Source organism: Helicoverpa armigera, chromosome 9 (genome assembly GCF_030705265.1).
Source record: "Helicoverpa armigera isolate CAAS_96S chromosome 9, ASM3070526v1, whole genome shotgun sequence".
In the NCBI taxonomy this organism is placed as follows: domain Eukaryota; kingdom Metazoa; phylum Arthropoda; class Insecta; order Lepidoptera; family Noctuidae; genus Helicoverpa; species Helicoverpa armigera.
The window spans coordinates 13,001,431-13,022,465 of record NC_087128.1 but is presented as its reverse complement, the minus strand read 5'-3'; the positions used below and the strand labels follow the sequence as shown (position 1 = coordinate 13,022,465).

General features: G+C 40.9%; 2 protein-coding genes across 2 annotated transcripts; one reads left to right on the top strand and one right to left on the bottom strand.

The window, feature by feature from the left end:
- The first annotated feature begins 356 nt into the window (after positions 1–356).
- On the top strand, positions 357–2,735 carry LOC110383466 (ubiquitin-conjugating enzyme E2 S). The gene is made up of 2 exons (XM_049839565.2): positions 357–873; positions 2,027–2,735. The coding sequence occupies exons 1-2, from the start codon at positions 726–728 to the stop codon at positions 2,497–2,499; spliced, it is 621 nt and encodes a 206-aa protein (XP_049695522.2). The 5' UTR covers positions 357–725; the 3' UTR covers positions 2,500–2,735.
- A 4,494-nt stretch (positions 2,736–7,229) lies between these two features.
- On the bottom strand, positions 7,230–21,007 carry LOC110383467 (lens fiber major intrinsic protein). Its single transcript, XM_049839561.2, has 5 exons — positions 20,904–21,007; positions 12,745–12,892; positions 8,788–9,335; positions 8,110–8,190; positions 7,230–8,034 (listed from the first exon to the last, which is right to left on the bottom strand). The coding sequence occupies exons 2-5, from the start codon at positions 12,755–12,757 to the stop codon at positions 7,906–7,908; spliced, it is 771 nt and encodes a 256-aa protein (XP_049695518.2). The 5' UTR covers positions 12,758–12,892; positions 20,904–21,007; the 3' UTR covers positions 7,230–7,905.
- Between the last annotated feature and the right edge of the window lie 28 nt (positions 21,008–21,035).

Genomic DNA, 21,035 nt, shown 5'->3' with positions numbered 1-21,035 from the left:
ACACACATCCACAACACAACCTTGGTCGATGAACCTGTGGGCCGCTAAGTAGTAATCCTAATTATACTGTCACGTGAAAGAATACACCTACGGGATAAGTAGTATTTTGACGATTCTATATTGCCCACGCAGACGAAGTCGCGAGCAACACCTAGTTTATTGTATATCACCATTCACCAACGGAGTTAAGGAGGAGCAATCTTTAGGGTGTTCCTGAACCTATACTAATATTGTCCAATATTGCAATACAAAAATTGTCTTAAAGAAGTTGGAACTACATAATAAAATTGGAAATACTGGAATACCTCCATACTGCATGGAACGCTGTGGAATGAAAGTGTATTGTATAATCTATGTTGACATCTGTCAGCATCTCTGTCTGTCTATTCTGTAGCTGATTTGATGAATGGTCTACAAATTCGTTATTAGTTTAGTTTACATTTACAATTTATCGACATTAATTTTCTAAGGTTTAGGGATTTTAATGAAGACCTGTGAATATACTTCGACACGTTTGAAAATATAGCCTATTACAGACGATCACCCCTTTCTATGTATTATCGTAATTAACGATTCAAAACCGTAACCGCCTTGATATCTAGCGTCAAAATATAAGGCAATGGTGTTCCCCGCGTACTCGATCTCGGTTTGAGTGGGTCGTTCGTGCGGCCCAGCTATAGGCGGCAGGCCACAAGCGAGCCGCGGGTAGCGCGGGAGCAGGCGGCATGTCCAACGTGGAGAACGTGTGTCCGCAAGTGCTGCGCGGGGTGGCGCGCGAGCTGCGGCGCCTGGCGGCCAGCCCGCCCGCCGGCATCAAGCTGCTGCTGCGCGAGGACGACCTCACCGACGTCGTGGCGCAGCTCGAGGGCCCTGGTCAGTACTCACTTGTGCCAAGCATATTGATTTAGTCAATTCAGTCAATCAGCTCTGCTGTTATCCCTTAACATCCTAGTGTAATAAACGCTAGTGGTTAAAAGCTGCTGCATATTCACTTGCAACCACATTGACTCCTGCACATAGTGGTACAAGAATGTTTAAAATACTTACCACTAGTATCTTGGGACACATGTGAAATAAAATGTAAGAACTTTAGCCACCTTATTGTAAAACATGGTCCTAAGAAAGTACAAAGTACATTAATACTAGGTATTAACCATTGTCTGGAACAAAGTTGAATACAGCCTGTAGTTTTTAATACCATGTTTTATAATAAGATGCTTGGAGTTTAAAAAACATTTAAAATCTAGCTGGTTTCCTGCGATTTCCTGTGGGAACTACTATTCATACCGGGGAAAAAGCCTCTGTTACTCAGGAAGAGTAACTTTCCAACAGTGAAAGAATTTTTCAAATCATTTCAGTAGCTTCAGCGCCTTTAGGCTTAGTATCTACTAGCTAGAATATTTAATTTTTGCTTTTGAAATAAGCTGCTGAGCCAGAGCAACACATACATATTATTGCAGACTTGGCTTATAAATTGCTATATTACACCAATTTTTTTTACCTATATTTTTGTAGTTTTGAGGAGTAATCTGAAACTATTAATCTGAATGGAGAAATTCTTTCAATATTTTAAAGCTGTATCCCCAGTCGACCCCTGTTTAAAAAGTAAATAGCCACATGTGACAAACTTTTTTCCCTTTTTTTTATGATCACAGCGTTAAAATTTCATTGTATTTTGATCTTTTACTGTAAACCGGAGTCAAGGGTTCAAGCTAAAAACCAGCGCTTGGCAGCTCCTTTTGGGAAGCCTAAGTATAAGCTGACGCTCCTCCAAATTTTTCTGTTTGCTGTAATACTGGAAACAATGAACATTTAAAAAAAAACCTGTTGAAGGAGGATATATTTTATTCAGCTACGAGAAGAAGTTCCCTAGCAACGTGGAAACCACAAGAAACAGCTTCTTGTACAACAATTTGATATGCTACTTGTAATTATGACAGCAGTTTTAGTTGAAAATGTTATTAAGTTGAAACACACAAATGTCACTTGGGCTACGTGCAGTAACGCTGACGCTCGGCTGTTGCAGCGGACACGCCGTACGCGGGCGGCACGTTCCGCGTGCGGCTGGTGCTGGGCCGCGAGTTCCCGGCCGCGCCGCCGCGCGCTTACTTCCTCACCAAGCTGTTCCACCCCAACGTGGCGCCCGACACGGGCGAGGTCTGCGTCAACACGCTCAAGCGCGACTGGCGCCCCGAGCTGGGCCTGGAGCACGCGCTGCTGGCCGTCAAGTGCCTGCTCATCGCGCCCAACGCCGAGTCCGCGCTCAACGCGGAGGCGGCGGCGCTGCTGCGCGACCGCTACGACGACTACTTCGCGCGCGCCAAGCTGCTCACCGAGATCCACGCGGCCGGCGTGCCGCGGCGGCGCGAGGCCAGCGGCCCGTCGCGCGAGGCGCCGGGCCCGCGCGAGGCGCGCGAGGCGCCGCGCGAGGGCCCGCAGCCCAAGCGCGAGCGGCGCGAGGCGGGCACGGCCGCGCGCCGCGTGCTCAAGCGGTTATGATGCGCTCCCCGCCCCACACCGTATGTATTGTTTTACCGATCATTGACGATTTCCCTTCTGTTACGTTCGGCGCAAGTTAGGCATTGTAAATAAAGATATTTGTTTTATTATTTTGCTTTATCGAGGAACATAATTACGTGTGTACCGTCTATGTAATAAGTAGATATAGTTGTAATAATGATATTTGTATTGCTTTAGTTAGAATATTAATTATTAAAATAGATATCAAAATGTCACTACGTTGGTTTTATTAACAAACCGGTTCCTTTTAGGCCAGGGTAGATTTCCTTTATTTTTTCAAGTAATACAGAAGTAAATACGACAAAAATATAGGAAAAATAATTTTTGGGTGGGAAGAGGTCGCAAAGCGGTGGGGGGGGGGGACTCTTAATAAGGGCAAAACGGTTTACTATAATTTCTAGCAAAACTAAGTTCTATGGAAAAAAGACAAATGGCAAAGTTAAGTATAGGTTAGGTGAACGTGTATTAGTTACATGCACATAAGGTAAAACCATTTAACTTAAAAGGTTTTTTACCGATTTTTAATTTTTATCTTAACCAATTAAAGTAGGTGACCTAAAGGAGGTCTTATCGTTTAGTTAGAGCGATCTCTTTCAGAAAATCTTGTTTTTATGGGAAATCATCACATGACCCCTCCCGCTGTGGGTTATCAGCGTGAGGGGTCAGACTCTTACTGACTAAAACCCATCATGTTCCTTCTCAACCTTCTTAAGCTTTTTATGTACCAGGGTAGCGGTAACTATCGCACAGTCCCGCAGCCCCTGTAGGCCTTGGCCCCGGTGGGCCCGCGGGAGTCTTCCTGACAACATTAGGATGTATTGAGACCAGAAGATACAGATTACGGCAGTTAGGGAAGTTGTACACTTGTTTCTGCCGTTCGCATACCTTTTAGTAATTTTATGTAGTTATGTACGGAGTATTGCCGGAAATCGTGATAAATCAATTTTTACCATAACTGTTCTCGTTCCCCTCCCTTACGGGAAGTCACAGATCGCTGTAAATTATTATTAATTTTAAGGTTTTTTTTAAGCTATTGCATAGCTTCTATCGCAGGCCTTGAGCGCGGGGACCAAATCCAGAAATTCCGTAACGAAAAAACCTCACGCTCCCCACTCCGACGGGCACGGAGGTGTGGCTTGAAGGCCGTGCATCGTCTAACGTCGTGTCAGTTCGGCAGTCTTCGACACCGGCGCTGTGTGTCGTGCGATTAGACGTATTGTAATTCGTTGGTCTAGCTGTCGCAAGTGCGGCTGCTGAGCACGAGGTCTCGGGTTCGATTCCCGAGTCGGGCCGAAATCGCTTTGTGGGTTTTAGAAGACTTTCACAAGGCAGCCCGGAGCCTGGAAGCTGGTGATTGATACACCCGTGCATCGGAGAGCACGTAAATGTCGGTCCTGCGCCTGATCTCTTACCGGTCGTGTCGGATTGCCGTCCCATCGGGTTATGAGAGTGAAGGAATAGTGAGTGCACCTGTGTTTGCGCAAACGCTCGTGCACTATAATATGTCCTGCGTAGTTGGCTAATCTCCTTACATGAGAACAGCCGCCGTAGCCGATAATCGGCTTGGAGGACATCATCATCATCAATTTGTACGACTTTACGGAACTCGCCCGAATCGAGACGAGCTGCTCCGAAATCGGACGAATACATAATCAGCTGTTTGTGAGAAAGTATACAGGGTGTTTGGCGCATGGACCGACAAAAATTTTTGGGGGATTCGTGAGGCCATGTACTAGTTTTCACTCATAGACCCAATGTCCTATATGTCACTGTATTCGAGATACGATTTTTTTTGTTTGTTTTTAAAAATTACCGGAACTATCACCTTTAAAACGCTATAACTTTTCAGTCTGTTGTCGAATTTACACCAAATCACTTTCATTGCGTTCTCTGATGTATTATTATTCCAAATAAAACATAAATTCATAGCACTAGATGGAAAAAAAATACTTGTTGAGCTTCCAAACTCTTAAAAATGAAAAAACGTATGAAAAATGTCAAATTCAAAATTAATTATAAAAAAAAGTAAAAGCTTTTATGAACTTCGTTTAATAAAAAAAAATTGCCTACTTAATACCCTTTCCAACGATATGCCACATGGGTGTGAAATCATTAATAATGTCGTCAAAATCAGAGCAGGAACGAACACGCACTCTAACGTCTCTAACAACGAACCCGTTTGATAGAACAATGGTAAGCAGGTAATTGGCAGGTAAACTGCCTGTCTCTTTCTTACGCATGAAAAATATCTCTTGTCTTTGTCTATCATTGGGTTGGAGTTTGTTATGATGTGATCCTTGTTTAGTCGAGATTTGACTATCTCTGCTATCGGAAGTGTCCGTGTATTTCACGTTTTCCTATTTCGTTGTTTTTTGTTAAAGTTTGTTTTTGTTAAGTTTTGTTTGTTGAACTTTTCTGTTAAACTGTTGGTGTATTCACCGTGCTTGTTACAATGCCTAACTTCAGCAACGAAGAGTATGCTGACATGTTGTTGGCATATGGCAGCGCTAATTGTAACGCTCGTGAAGCGCGTAGAATTTACCAGCAGCGTTATCCTAACCGGCGTATACCACACCACGAGACGTTTGCTACAACCTATCGACGTCTGAGGGAGACTGGAAACATAAATTTCCAAGAGCCTCGCGTTAATGTGAGGCAACATAATGTTGTAATTGATGAAAGCATTTTGCAAGCTTTTGATGAGGATCCAACGACAAGTATTCGAGTTGTAGCTGAAAGACTTCACTTGTCGGTTTGGAAAGTTTGGTCAGTTCTTCGGGAAAATGGAAAGCATGCGTATCACTACACTTCTGTTCAAGGTACGTTAAGTACTTTATTTATTTTATCAGGCGAAATCGTAAAACTAAATTTTGAACCAGTTATCTTCGACCTTATTGTGCTGAAATTTTGCACCCAAAAAACTTGTATTTTAAAATGGTTTTAACCATACACTTATTTTAAACGTTTACAAATATCCTTGTAGCTTTACTGGTTCGTTTTTCAAATAAATACCTAGTAACTTTTATTTTTCTAATTTTATCTTTTAAATTTATGTTAGTTTTGCCATTCAAAAGTGAATTTTTACCAGTCTTTAATGGATTGTTCTAGGTCTCATAGATGATGATCACAGGAGACGGCTCGATTTTGCCGATTTATGATGCATACGGACGTAGATGATACAAATTTTTAAAAGAATTTTGTGGACTGATGAATCCAATTTTAATCACGAGGGAATTGTGAATCTCCACAACCTTCACCATTGGGCGCAAAAGACAAAATCCCCGCAAGAAAAGACAAAGTTCCTTTCAAACTAAGTTTAGTGTAAACGTTTGGGCGGGGTTATTGGAAGACACCTGATCGGTCCACATTTCTTACCAGAGCGCCTGACCGGAGAAAATTATTTGAATTTTTACTCGAAGATTTACCTGAATTGGTATTACCAGTATTAGATGGAGAACCAATTATTTTCCAAAATGATGGCTGTCCAGCACATTACCAGCGAGACGTGCGAGAACATTTGGACAACTGTTTTCCAAATTCATGGATCGGAAGAGGCGGCCCAATTCCTTGGCCTGCACGTTCACCAGACCTGACGCCCTTGGATTTTTATGTCTGGGGCCGTGCAAAGAAATTGTGTATGCGACTGAAGTACCCACAAGAGAAATTTTAATCGAAAGAATAAATTGCGCCTTTGAAATTATGAAAGCAGAAATGCGACTGAGGACGACGACTGTAGAAATTAGAAAAGATGCCGTGCATGCATTCGCAACAGAGGCAGTCATTTTGAACATAATTTATAACTTAAATTTAATTAAAACATTTTAAAACATTTTTGTGTTTTCATTACCCTGGCACTGGTTAATGTGTACCTTTAGGTTTGTGACGACATTATTAATGATTTCACACCCATGTGGCATATCGTTGGAAAGGGTATTAAGTAGGCATTTTTTTTTTATTAAATGAAGTTCATAAAAGCTTTTACTTTTTTTTATAATTAATTTTGAATTTGACATTTTTCATACGTTTTTTCATTTTTAAGACTTTGGAAGCTCAACAAGTATTTTTTTTCCATCTAGTGCTATGAATTTATGTTTTATTTGGAATAATAATACATCAGAGAACGCAATGAAAGTGATTTGGTGTAAATTCGACAACAGACTGAAAAGTTATAGCGTTTTAAAGGTGATAGTTCCGGTAATTTTTAAAAACAAACAAAAAAAATCGTATCTCGAATACAGTGACATATAGGACATTGGGTCTATGAGTGAAAACTAGTACATGGCCTCACGAATCCCCCAAAAAATTGTGTCGGTCCATGCGCCAAACACCCTGTATAGGTGTATGTATAAGTATTTATCTACAACAGTGAACGACTGTACTTGGTGTATAAAGTGTTTTGATATCATTGTTAGTTGATACAGAAAGCTATGCAATAGCTTTACCGCGGCAGTCCCCGAGTGCCACACGTATTTTTTTAGTTTTTAAAGGCTGTACTGGCCTAGTTTTCCATCTTAATTAATTCTAGTGAAACCTAGATAAGTGGGACTTGCGAATTTGTCTTACTTGAAGAGGGCTTCCACTTGTCTCATATCCAGCTAAAATATGTGACTCATTTACAGAGGGTCCCAATACAAGATTATAATAGAAGCTGCAGCGGTTATAGAGTGTCTATTCATAAACAGAATCGGTATCTACATAATAAGTAAACATTATTCTAACATGCGCTTTTATTAGTAGGTAAGTATAAAGTCACAAAAATAATATTACTATATTCTACAAAGATTCAGTTTTGGCACATTAAATTCCATACAAACTTTATCGCGTATCTTTTCACTTTCAAAAAGTTTATAACTTTGCTTTTTCACATACCGATAGACATTTGAGCCTTTGTTTCAGTATTTTTCAAATGAACACCCGGATAATGGCAAAACTTTAGGTCTTCGAGGCACAAATTAGTAAAAGGGTCCCGTTTTTGGGTACCGAACCCTTATATTTAGGTATATTGTTGTCACCACAACCACAATAGAAGATTAACATAATTGTCTTATTGAAGCGTAGCTTCCCAAATTAGGCGGAGCCTGTATATTGGATGCCCGAGTTGTGCTCGAAGTGTGTTTGGTTAAAGTGGCAGTATGCTCCGCGGGCCTAATATCTTCCTTGAGTGCTATGAGAAGTCCTTTTCGAATTACTCGAAAGTGGTGAGGAGATGGTGATCTGATTTCACTTTTGAAAAAGTCGTTTGAAAATGTTGTTTCCAACCAATTTGCAAAATAAATATAATTTATCATTTAAACAGTTCTTTTTCAATGTAAGCAATGATTACGGTAGGTACCGACAATAAGTTTTCAATGAAGTTCATGGAGCTGGTACGGAAGATGAAAGTGACTAGGGCTGGTCGGCCTTGTCCCGCAGCGGCAGGTCGACGTCGCGCGGCGGCTCGGAGCGCGGCGTCAGCACCCAGCGGTGCAGCAGCGCGCCCAGCGCCGCGCCGCCCAGCGGGCCCGCCCAGTACACCTGCAACACACCCCGCTGTACCCACTGCCGCGCCTCCCACACACACACACACCGGCGTCACACCGTCACACTCACCCAGTGGTAGTCCCAGTGCGAGTGCAGCAGCGCGGGCGCGAAGCTGCGCGCCGGGTTGAGGCTGGCGCCCGTCGCGTGTCCCTGCAACACACACACATACAAACCGCAGTGGCCTCTGTGCCCATGCCCACAACCCTCGTTTACTTGTGGCGGGTGGTTGATGCTCTGACGATTATTCCTCAAAGATGACCAAATCAAAAGAGAAATGTGAAAACAATTTTGTCATGTTGAGTCATGCGACCAACATTTGTCCTTATCAAATAAAAAAAAAACTTTGAAATAAGTAGCTTCTGGAAACTCAATTAGCGTAGCCACCGCTGGGAGGTCGTTTTCTACTCTTCGTAAAGCAAAATCTGGGTTGCGTGTGGCAATCGTACAGGAGATATTATCCTGGCTAGCTTTCCATAGGTAATAAGTATAATGCATAAGTACAAAAATTTGGACTAAGTGTTGTTATCGACGAAGGCGTCAACGTTTTGGCGAACATAAGCTTTAATTTATAATAGAAGGAGCCATCTGTCTTGAGTCATTTTAATAAAATAATCTCTCTTATGCGGGTACTCTCTTAGTTAATACTCCTATACATGACATACGTACACTCCCGTATGTACTCCACTTACATGTGGGTAGGTATAACCGTAATAGACAATGTTAGGAAGTGCTCGTGGTAGCAGTTACCGCTGCGTAGACGAGGCCGGCGACCACCAGGCCCAGCTTGATGGGCGCGGCGGGGTCGTGCTCGCCGCGCGCCGCCGCGCTCCACACGCCGCAGCACGCCAGCGCCAGCACCGCCGTGCTGGCCGCCTCCAGCGCCACGGCCGCCAGCGCCGACACGTGCGGCGCCGGCAGCGTGCAGCCCGTCGGCGCCAGCGCCGCCGCCGCCGGCGTCGTGCCCAGCAGCGCGCCGAAGCCCAGCACGCCGCCCAGCAGCTGCGCCAGCGCGTAGCCCAGCGCCGGCGCCGCGCCCAGCTGCCCGTGCAGCAGCGCCGCCAGCGTCACGGCGGGGTTCATGTGCGCGCCCGACGCGGGCCCGAAGGCAACGGCGTTGCCCACCACCACGAAGCCGAACGCCATGGCGGGGTGCGCCAGCAGCACGGAGCCGGGCCCGCGCACCGGCATCATGGCGGCCACGCCCAGCCACACCAGCAGCGCCGTGGCCAGCAGCTCGGCCAGCAGCGCGCGCCACCAGCGCCGCAGCCACGCGGCCACTCCGCGCTCCTCCGACTCTGCAACGTGCACGCTTGCTACATTACCGCATGTACAACAACATCATATCCACATCAAATCACATCCTATAAGCCAATTAGTCTTTTGCCAGCTACTTCAAAATGACTAGAGAAAGTAAATAAAAATTGCTAAGTAGACTTCTGCATGAAATTGGGCAGAGATCACTAATGCACATGACATAGCACTGTCGAACAAATCCAGAGTCTTGCATCAGTTCTACCTCAGAAGGTTCTACTACGCTGGAAAATGCTTTAAAAGACATCATCAAGTGGCTGTCCAAGTGGAAAATAAAACCTAGTATCTAACACTAAATCGATCCACGTAAAATTTACCCTACGAAGGGGAAGAATTGTCTATAGGTCTCGCTACGAAACAATCAGCTACCAAAAAAGTGACTCAGCCAAATACTTGGGAATGTATTTACGCCGCAGAGTGGCAAAAAAAACTGATAAAAAATAACTTCTATTGGTTATTTGGACGAAACTCGAAGCCATCCCTAGACTGACTGATCAGAGGCGCGATTCCACTAATTTTACTTAGGTATAAGCGACGTACGATTCACATCCGACTGAGATCCAATCACGACTCTATTACGATTGAAGCGTATGTGGCATTCCGCTATGTTTTCTTTTAAATAAACGTTTTTATCCGTTTCCGTGATTCAATAATGAATCATATGGTCTGCAAATTATTTACGATTGCAATATGATTGTGGAGCAAACTACCGTATAGACCAAATGGCAAACAAATCGAATGTCTTAAATTAGTAGCAGAATGCCCGCTAAGGTTAAAACTGCTATTGCGATTCAATTTTGACATTATTAACTTAACAGATTCGGGCCCCTGGACATATTTTGGAGATCAACTTGTGACTCCACTATAGGTACCTACGTATATCCAGAGGACTCCGAATGACATCCCGGAACTAGGCGATTGCCTCAACATTAGAGTAATTAAGTATGACATCAAGTCATCCTGTAAAATCCTGTTCCAAAAACAAAGTGCGATGCAACTGACAATTCAAGAATCCATACATCAGTAAAACAGCGGCAGATTGTGGAAGCGATTGCACTTTTTTGTGGAAAATATAAGTTATTGCATTTACCCGCATGTTATTACATATGGAACGCAAATAAAGATTTGAATTTGAATTTATTTTTAAACTGAGTTTAAATATCAAGTGCCTACTAGAATCGAGTTTTTCATAGGTATCATTCATCATATTTATCTACTTTCTACATAATTATGACATATATGTAGATACTAGCTTCCGCCCGCGTATAGTTCGGTTATATCGCGTTTCCAAGAGAATTCTTCAAAAGTCCGGGATAAAAACTATCCTATGTTCTTTCTCAAGGTCAACTCTATCACTGTACCAAATTTTATTTAAATCAGTTCAGTAGTTTAGACGTGAAAGCGTAACAGACAGACACACAGAGTTACTTTCGCATTTATAATATTAGTAGGGATGGAATATGTTGCAGCCAACTAACTAGTTATATAAGGCATTCAAGCAATTTCGAGTGTGTCAACTATTCAATGATTTGGCCCCTCGCCCAGGGGCCCGATTCTCCTAAGTTAATTTAATAATGTCAAAATCGAATCGCAATATGTTCGCAATAGCAGTTTTAACCATATCGGGCATTCTGCTAATATAAGACCAGTCGTATTCCAACGACATTCGATTGGTTTGCGATTGGTCTGCTATTTTGGTGATTTTTTGCTCTACAATCATATTGCAATCGTAAATCATTTGCAGACAAAATTATTCATTATTGAATGACAGAAAAGGATAAAAATGTTTATTTCAAAGAAAAATAGCGGAATGCCACATACGTTTCAATCGTAATCGAGTCGGTATTGGATCGCAGTCGAACGTGAATCGTATGTTGCTTAAGTAAAATTAGGAGAATCGGGCCCCAGGGCGACTTTTTGTAGCGATGCAGTGGCGCGCTTAGCAAACTCGCGACTGCGTCTCTTGTAACGCGTGAGTCGCATTAGAAGCTGCATCGCGATTGTATATATGCTGTAGACGACATCAGAGCGAGAACAGGTGGGAGGGATTTTATTTTTACCTATGTTTTACAATAATAAATGCTGTAACATTGACGTGAGGGAATCGCGTTTGCATCGCGGCTGAATCTGGTCCCGTGGGCGAGGGCACACAGCTAGCGGCAGCTTCGCGACTGCATCGCTACAACAAGTAGCCGTGGCCGAGGGGCCCTTACACGAGTCATAGAATGGAGGCTACGAGACTTTGTCACCATTAGAAAACTCAATTGTTCAGGAAGTCGTATGATCGTATCGGTAGGATAGTAAACATAAACGGTAGGATGTATGCAGGTGAGGTGACATTGACGTATCTACTGACTTGGAAGTGAATGCTGTGTAACGAAACCAATTGTTTCTATATCTACATACAGATATGGCAAGTAACTATATAAGATGTTCCTACATATAGGTAGGAAATACAATATTAGTGGAGATATTGAAAACTTGATATTTGAATAATACTATTGGTTCGTAATGAATATGCGCACGGAAGCGATTTATTATGTATGTATTAAATTAAACATGTCCATAGCAGGTGTCGCGGCATGCTAATGTGGCGGCGGACAGCGGCGGCTCCGTCGCAAGCCGTGCTAGTGCTCCGAGAACATACTCGTCAGTTATAAATATAGCAGCCACGATAACACCAAAAGTGACGATAAGGAAAGGCCAAAGTTCCCGTTACATCGTAACAGCTTAAATATTTCATACTTAAAAACTTAGCTTAAAAACATTCAGCCAATACTTAAGTATTATTTCTATTCAAGTTGTTTTTTTGCGTCATTGTGTTTGGTTAAGGCCAAAAATAAATGAAAGCAAACAAGTGGTAAGACCAGTTATCTTGAGCAGTCCTGCAGCGCGCACACCAGCGTGCTCGCTGCCTTGCTTACTATAGTCTATTCAAATTGTTTAATACATTGACAATGACAGTGAGCTGCCGTTTCGTTGTGTACCTAACTATCGCTTATTCTCGATCAAAAATCGCTTAATTTCAAACTAAAGAAACAATGCGAAGCGCTGTGAGACAGCGCACGTGTGCGTATCGTTTCCAATTCAAAGTAGGTGTACACCAGAATATGTAAACAGTGTTAATTATTTTATAGGTACGTAAAATATAATGTACTGCTCGTGTTACTATAAGGGGTGATTCAAAGATTGAATGACAATAAAGAAGTTTAGGCTGAGTGTACTCCGCCGCAGTACAAGAGACATCAACGAGATTCGCAGGCTTAAAATGATTTAGTTGTGTTGATGTTTCGGTCCCCCGGTAGTGGCGATCGCGAGCACACGTGGGCGGCGGCGACCACGCTTGCGGGATATATTTAAATAAGAAAAAGCGCGGGTGGCGCTCGTACTGACCGTGTCTCGGCATGTGTGCGGTGCGTGCGTGCGACTCGGCGCGGCGTCGCCGACTGTGCCGCGACTGCCGCGGCGGCGCTATCGGCGGCGCCCGCGCCCACTGCCGCTGTCATCGATGACAAACTTGTTGCTCTCTGTTCTGCCAAATCTACAGGTCACAGGTTACTTATCAAATCAACATTGAATACCGATGATAAGCAATGCTGTTTGAAACCTGAAAGAAATGCTGCTTGACAAGACAATAAGCTAGAGAAAGGAAGAGCTAACCTCGACAAGTGTGCGAATAATAACGGAGAATGGCAAATCTTATACTTTTTTTTTTTATGTATCGCTAGCTAGCAGGTACCTATCGTCGCTGCGCGTGCAAAAATCGCTATGTGTTTTTAATCTACTTTTCAAGAGAAACAAAAATCGAATTATCTTAAGATGTGTTAGAGTTATTACAACATATTTTTGTATGGCAATAGAAATAGCATATTTACATAATTTAGCTTTTCTTTCGCTGTTTAATATATTATATTAAAGCTAGGAAAAATAAAAAACCCTTATATCTACACATAGCGTTTTTTATTATAGACCTAAATACTCGCTAAGTGTCGATAGAGCACAAAGCGAAAAATAAAAGTCATATTTGCCTACTCGGTACAAGCTATTAGGCCTCACATAGCTATTAAATGAAACACCACTTGTAAGAGAATCACAATATTTATTTAGGAAATATTCATTATTATGTACTAATGACACGAAATATAAAAATAACAATGAACATACATGCGCAGTAGCATATTTTCAAAAATGAAACTTAAAAATCAATGAGATCAATTGAACAAAGTTAATTAGGTAGCTTGAGGTACATACTTAAGTAAAAAAGATATTTAAAAAGTCCTACAAAGTAAATTAATGACTCAAATTATCATAAAAAACATGATAATCTAGATGCATATATTGCTTCAGACTCTGGAGATGGTTAAATTTAGTTCCATCTATCTTAATGGGGCTGTTATATAATCTTGCAGGAGCTCTAGGCTCTCTAGCGTTTAGTCTTCTTTGTGGTAAAGCTTCCCATTCATCTGAATGGCGAAGTTTATATTGCACTTCACCATTGATGTAAAGAAGACCTTTAATATCATTGACAGTCGCATCTCCAGCCTTTCTGCCTGGTCTTATTGTAGAAAAATTTCCAGGTACTTCTTCATAATTTTTGAAGAAATTGTAGTCAAGGTAGTTGATAATGTAGGGCTGAGAAGGCCTACAGTCTCTCATCCTTGACACGTAATCGGTAGGAGAGAAAATTGGCGCTTTGAATTTTTTCTCTAACGTGGAATGGACACTGTCTACCTCCATCATCGTATGCCCTTTTTCTAGAATAATCTGCTCAATGGTGAACTCTCTTATAGCGCTTAAATTTGCTAAGGCACTGCATAAAACCTTATTTTTATTTTGATATGCACATCCATCAGAAATCAGGATAACTTTCTTTTTATTGTTGCAATATTGTTCGATAAAGTTTACAATGCAACTTGTTATATTATTTGCCGTTACTCCTCCTTCACCTTCATGCCAGACATATAAATACACGTCTTTAGTATTTTTTACATAAAATGTATAATTGTGAAGTGCTAGCTTCATTTTATAATACTGCTCTGATACCAGAAGCTTTGGACATAGAAGCACGCTTTGCATATCCATGGACACAACTATGACATCTTCGGACATTTCCTGGATTGCGTTTGCCTTTGCTGCGTATGCCTCTTCTTTTTTCCTAATGTGTAGTGTATATATTTCCTCCAAAATGTTTCCCTGTTTGTATCCCACGCACAAATCACATTGATCTTTGCGTGGTTTAAAAATAGAGATTTTATGAAGTTTCAATATCTCTTGAAATTTCTTTCTTTGCACAGATTCTAGATTATTTTCTTGACACCAATCCTTATACACGGAATGCATTTGACTAAAAGAATCGAAGGCATCGTCGACATATACTCGGGTGCTATTGCTTCTACAATAATGGCTTGGTACTTTAGGTATAATTTCTAGCCATTTGTTAACAGATTCAGACTTCAATACTCGACTAGTAGACGGATGATTAGAATGAATTCTTCTATGTTATTATCTCCAGAATTTGTAACTTCAATATCAAAATTCGATTTTACCCATTGTTGAAGCACATCTTTTTTTAGATCCAATGTAGCTATAAACAACTGCTTGCATACACGTAGTTTAATACCATCAAGACCAGGTAAATAACAATCAAACCCGAAGTTCTTTTTAATGTCATCTGTAGATGATTTTCTACGGCGAACTATTTTCCTTGGTTGGATAAGGCCGTTTATGTACGCTTTCTTAGCATCCCATGTAGGGAGTTGCCAAAAATAATGAAATATATCTGCACGCATTTTGTCCGGTATTGCAGCGCAAGCAAAACTTCTTTCAGAAATGTTGGCCGCTCCATGTTCACAAGGTTTATCTCTCATTTTCCTATTCGGTTTCAGTACTTCTTGTTTTATGATTTTATCTTCATCTCTTATAATTTGCTGTCCTGTATAATTCATGCCTAAAAGTCTCAATGTCTGATGTTTCTTTCTTTTTTCATTCTCGCTTAACGCCACGACCTCATCTTGTTGAATACATATAAAATTTTCTTTTTCGAATATCGGTTCCAAACATCCAGTTTTCTCATTTAACTGTAACATTACATCAGAAGGAACTGGCGTGTTTGTAATGTTACTTTCGTTGTCATTATGTACTGCTAAGCACGAATCAGATGGAACACTAATATTACAAGTAGTGGTAATTAGAGTCTGAGTTGTACCTGTAGTTCCTGAAGTTAATTCCGTAGTCGTAGTACAAACTAGTTCGGTCAAAGTACTCATCTCGACGTCCACACACTCGTTTTCGTCAACAGCAGCTTGAACAATAATAGGTTGAGATGGGGGTGATGGAAATAATATTGAAGATTCTTCTTCTAGCTCCATCGCCAAATGCTGTATCGATTGCTGTTGATCGTCTACGCATAGGGACACAAGGTGTTTGCTTCTCCAAAATCTAGACATGTTCAGTCCCTATAAAGCGGCAAAACATAAAGCGTTAGTAAGCAATAGCAAATATTAGTCATACAGTCAAATATTCAATTAGCTTTAAGTCATTAATTAATTTAAGCTTTAATTTAAGTCAATGGCAGTTTATGAAAAAAACGTGCAACCAGTAGATGATTAGAACTACAATTTTAGCAAACAAAACCCAATTTAAACAACACAGAAATTATATAATGAACTAGCCGTTTTCCCGCGGTTTCACCCGCGTCCTCTGGGAGCTACTGCCCGCACCGGGATAAAATATAGCCTATGTTACTCGTTAGATAATATAGCTTTCTAATGGTGAAAGAATATTTAAAATCGGTCCAGTAGTTTTTGATTTTATCCATTACAACTAAACAAACAAACAAACAAAGTTTTCCTCTTATAATATTAGTATAGATAAAAAAATGGTCAGTACTTACTTGCGCTATTTGTTAATCACTTAGTAATTTAATGTTGTAGAAATATCACGTACATTTATTAAATAATTTACTTTGAACTTTGACGCGTGTGATCTATTGAACAGTTCAAACGACACTGGCGAACATTTAGGCAATCATTGTAGCTATGTGACGCGCGAAGACTGAATGACAGGAATCAACGAGTCCGTACTTGTTTGGGAAATATCGCTATGTGCTGCGCAAACACATATCGGGCGCAATTTGAAAGTGAGTTACTAAGTAAAACTTTTTCGCTATGTGATTAAAAGAACATAATGACTTTAGACGCACATTCAATGTATTAACGTCACATAGCTATTTTTTGCAGCTTTATTTCTATAAATTGTAGGCAAATATCTGTTTTTGCATCTTATAAGCATTGAAACAAGGATCAAAATGGCATTAAAAACCGAAAAACTTAAAAATACACATAGCGATTTTTGCACGCACAGCGACGCTATGTAATGTACTTATCGTTACGTGTACCTACATCGGTCGTCAACATCTGTTAAAGTGGTTGATAACAGTAGGCCCAGTTTAGCTACCTATACCTAGGTAGCTGCAGGTAAACGCAGATAGGTATAGTGAGGGTAATGAAGGCAGGAGGCCAGGCAGACGAGCACCATTAACTAATCCGCACAAGTGGCGCGACGAGGCACTTCCGCGGCTCCGGCAGCGCGCGTGTCGCGAGCCCTGCACCGCGGCCTGCACTCGCACTCCACTTGTGTCACTAAACCATCACACTGATATTACTTATACACCCTGACTATCACATCACACAAATATTACCTATGAAGCCGAAATCTAAAGTGTGTGTGTTAAATTCACGTAAAACAACGTTCAAGTATGTGAGTATAAACAAGTCGTTCGTGGTCGGCAAGCTGAGACGTCGACATGCCACAGCGCAAGCAAGGCCAATGTCATTGAGTAGAACGGAGGCACATTCGTTAACGAAAACTGGATAAGTACCTACGCGATCTACATAAATATCTTTTCATTATTTACGGTGCATTAAGTTAAGAAAAAGAAGTGGAGTATACCCTGTGTAGGTACCTAAGTAGGTAGGTATAGCTTATAATACGGTATAACAATTTTTGTAGAAAAAAAATACCTACCTAATACAAAACTGGGGACGCGATTCTACTAATTTTATTTAAGCGACATACGATTCACATCCGACTGAGATCCAATCACGACTCAATTACGATTGAAGCGTATGTGGCATTCCGCTATTTTTTCTTTGAATCATATTGTCTACAAGTTATTTACGATTGGTCTTAAATTAGTAGCAGAATGCCCGCTAAGGTTAAAACTGCTATTGCGATTCAGTTTCTATTCACTTTTGACATTACTAACCTAGTAGATTCGGGCTCCTGAGCACTTGCTTTGACAACAAGTGGGTGTCTGGCACGCCCGCGAATGTTTCCGTAACATAAACTTTAAACGAACAAATTGTTTATTTTCAAAATATTTATTTTATCCAGTATTGGTTGTTACAGCGGCAACAATAATACCTACATCTTCAGTGAAAATTTCACCTATCGTAACTAACTATCACGATTCCCAACAGACGAACAGTGAAGCTTAGTAATATCACAGACTACTTAACAATTACGGTAATATTGTCCCGTTTTAGGCTGCGTTCAGACATGCGGGCATCGTGCGTTCACGAATCGCGCGTTTCTAGTTTAGTAGTCTAAATTAGTTTACATAGGTACCTATCTGTGGCGTTAGTCTCTACCGCCAGACTCTAACGCCATAGATATGTGTCTAACGGTTAGACACAGTACTTTTTAAAGTATTTAAATTGTAAGGTTATAGAATAAATGTCTATTTTATAATAAAATTATTAATGTTTTTTTCAGTTAGGTAATTTCATAAAATGAAGCAGTAACTGCCCACAGACAGGAAAGTAGTTTAAGCTTAGGTAATAGTAAGTAAACGTTTAGGTACGCTGACGCTTGTGGTCTGGGTCGTAGATAGAGGTAAGAAATACAAATTGAGTTTTCATGTTCAGTCCGTGTTGATCGACAGCTCTGTTTGCTTTCACATGTTTGTTAACGATAACTGCATGACGAATGAATCAAGAACCAAATCTAAACATGATGTGAGTATTTACTATCTAAATCTCATATAAGTAAGTAAATGACGAAGCTGCGATTTTCGCCCGACTCGAAAGCCGAACCCGAGATCTCGTGCACAGCAGTCGCGCTGTGCGACGACTAAGACAACCCAGGATTATTTTCATCAAATTGCATGCCCCGGGTTACTGCTTATTGTTGTCCACATATACAACCATCGGGTACTTACTGATGTTACAAAATAAAGAGGATTTTATTTTTGTTTGTTTGTAATGGATAAACTCGAAAACTACTGCAAAGATTCAAAATCGGCCAAGTGCGAGTCGGAATCGCGCACGAAGGGTTCCGTACCATTATTTAGAAAATGAGAAAAAAAATCACGTTTCTTGTATGGGAGCAACCCAAAATATTTATTTTATTCTAGTTTTCAGTATTTGCTGTTACAGTGGCAACAGTAATACACCATCTGGGAAAATTTCAACTCTCTAGCTATCACGGTTCATGAGACACAGCCTGGTGACAGACGGACGGACGGACAGAGGAGAAAAAATAATAGGGTAAGGGTAAAACGGGACGTTTAACCCTTTGGGTACGGAACCTTAAAAAACACTGTTGGAAAGCTACACCCTTCCCGAGTAATATAGGCTATATTTTATTCCGGTACGGGCAGAAGTCCACAGTGGCCGCGGGCAAAACCGCGGGAAAACGGTTGGTTAGTTATATTATTACGGTATATTCCGTGATCTATGTCCAATCTAACTTCCCAAGGGATGAGGTTCTCCATTCGGATGTTTAATACACAATTAGTTTAAAATTCGCGAAATTTGATTTTGTGTACATCGGGTTAGTTTATATAACCGTGAAAGTTTGGACTTTATCTGATGATGGAAAACGACAGAACTCCAACTTCGGTATTGGCTACTATATGTAGGTGTAGGTAGATATCAGTAAGGATTATTAATTGAACTATGAAGTTAACACCGAAAAGCGAACTCTGTACGTAGATAATTGCTGTTTATCTGTATTTTTAGTTTGGCGAAAGATCGCAAAATACCTTACCTACGTCATGATCACAAATAGGAACCCGCTCAGCGCACAATGCAGATGCGGCTGCACAAATATCGTCTCCTTACATTTGTTCAAAAAAATATATGATTTTATAACGTTTAGGTCATTCGTATGGTTACTACGTAGGTAACTGCATCATCTCAGTACTTACTTTCGATTATTAGTCATCAAGCAGGAAAGCAGGTACTGAAGAAGCTATTGTCTGTTTGCACTTCAAGAGGAATTCAGAGAACTAGGTGAGTATTATCTTTGCACACCAACATCAAAGTAGCCTGCCTCGATAAATAATGGGATATCTCAGTGTCTCAGCAAAGCCGAGTGAGGCCACCCAGCTTAAGAAAAAAAAAATAAACCCAATATGGAACGGATGGGTGATGAAAATAAAATACGAATCGATCAAAAGGAATTTTCCCGAGTTCAGGGACCCTAAATAATAAATAATTCGGGTTAGTCTAACTGGAAAAGCGAAAGCGGTATAGGTACCTAATTGTTTCTTTTTATTAAGATACAGACGTAAACACACTTATTAATTGAAACTTAAAACCGCCTTTAGGTAGGTAGGTACCTATTTTTAACTGAATGTGTTTATGTCCTTTTGCTTACTAAGCACACTTTTAATCTTATTTAAATAAAATATGTAGTAGGTAGTGATCAATCGTAAGATGTGGCCGCGATCCACAGACTCATACGACACATAGGTGATGCGGCAGGTTGTCACGATGTGAGCCCCTCAGGCCGGGTACAGGCGGTGCATCGCTTTGAGTTCTATTACAACTAATTGCAGCACCATAATGTAACTTAATTAATTAAGACGAATGAGTATCGTCTCGCTATCTCGTACTACGTTGTCTTGACATGTAAACAGAGATAGCCCCAAGCGATACGATTTGAACTTTAATCACTGTATTGATCACAAACAATAAGAGCCGAAACAACTGTTACTTATACCTACCTACTCGTATACATTGCAGTGTGATCATACATATCTAACTCATTCGATTTGGCACGCGCATATAGGTAGGAAGTTAGGTAGGTACCTACGTTACGCACCTACGTTGGTTTTACGCAGTATTTTAATTTCATAAAAAAGCGATCAATTAAACAAGTGCCAATTTTGTTTCATTAGTTATTGACACGATTGGCACATCACTCTATGACTAATAAATACGTGTGCGTTTACCTAATGTCTTTGGCCCTATGAAATCATGCTACCTATAAAAAGGTCAAATTGTTACCACGATCCAATTATGCCATCTATCGTCGAGTAGCGAAACAAAGCCTGATTACAAAATACGTGGTTTTCATTGAAAGCAAAGCATATTGTCAATTTAAAATGTTGTGCAGTTAAGCGATATTACTGTTCCGTGGTTAAGTAAGGTTCACGATATATTATTACATTACACGGCACTCTGACTGGATTAGAATCTAACTTATAAGATTTGAGGGGGACGAGTTACATGAGAATGAGAACCCACTCCGAAACAATAGGTTACCTTCAAACCTCGTTCTTTTTCTTCCGTGCTTCAAACGTACAATTAATACTATTAATTATTTTGGCACATCAATGTTACCAAAAGCAGCCCAAGTGCGGGTCAGACTGGTTTATAAATAGTTCCGTACCGTTA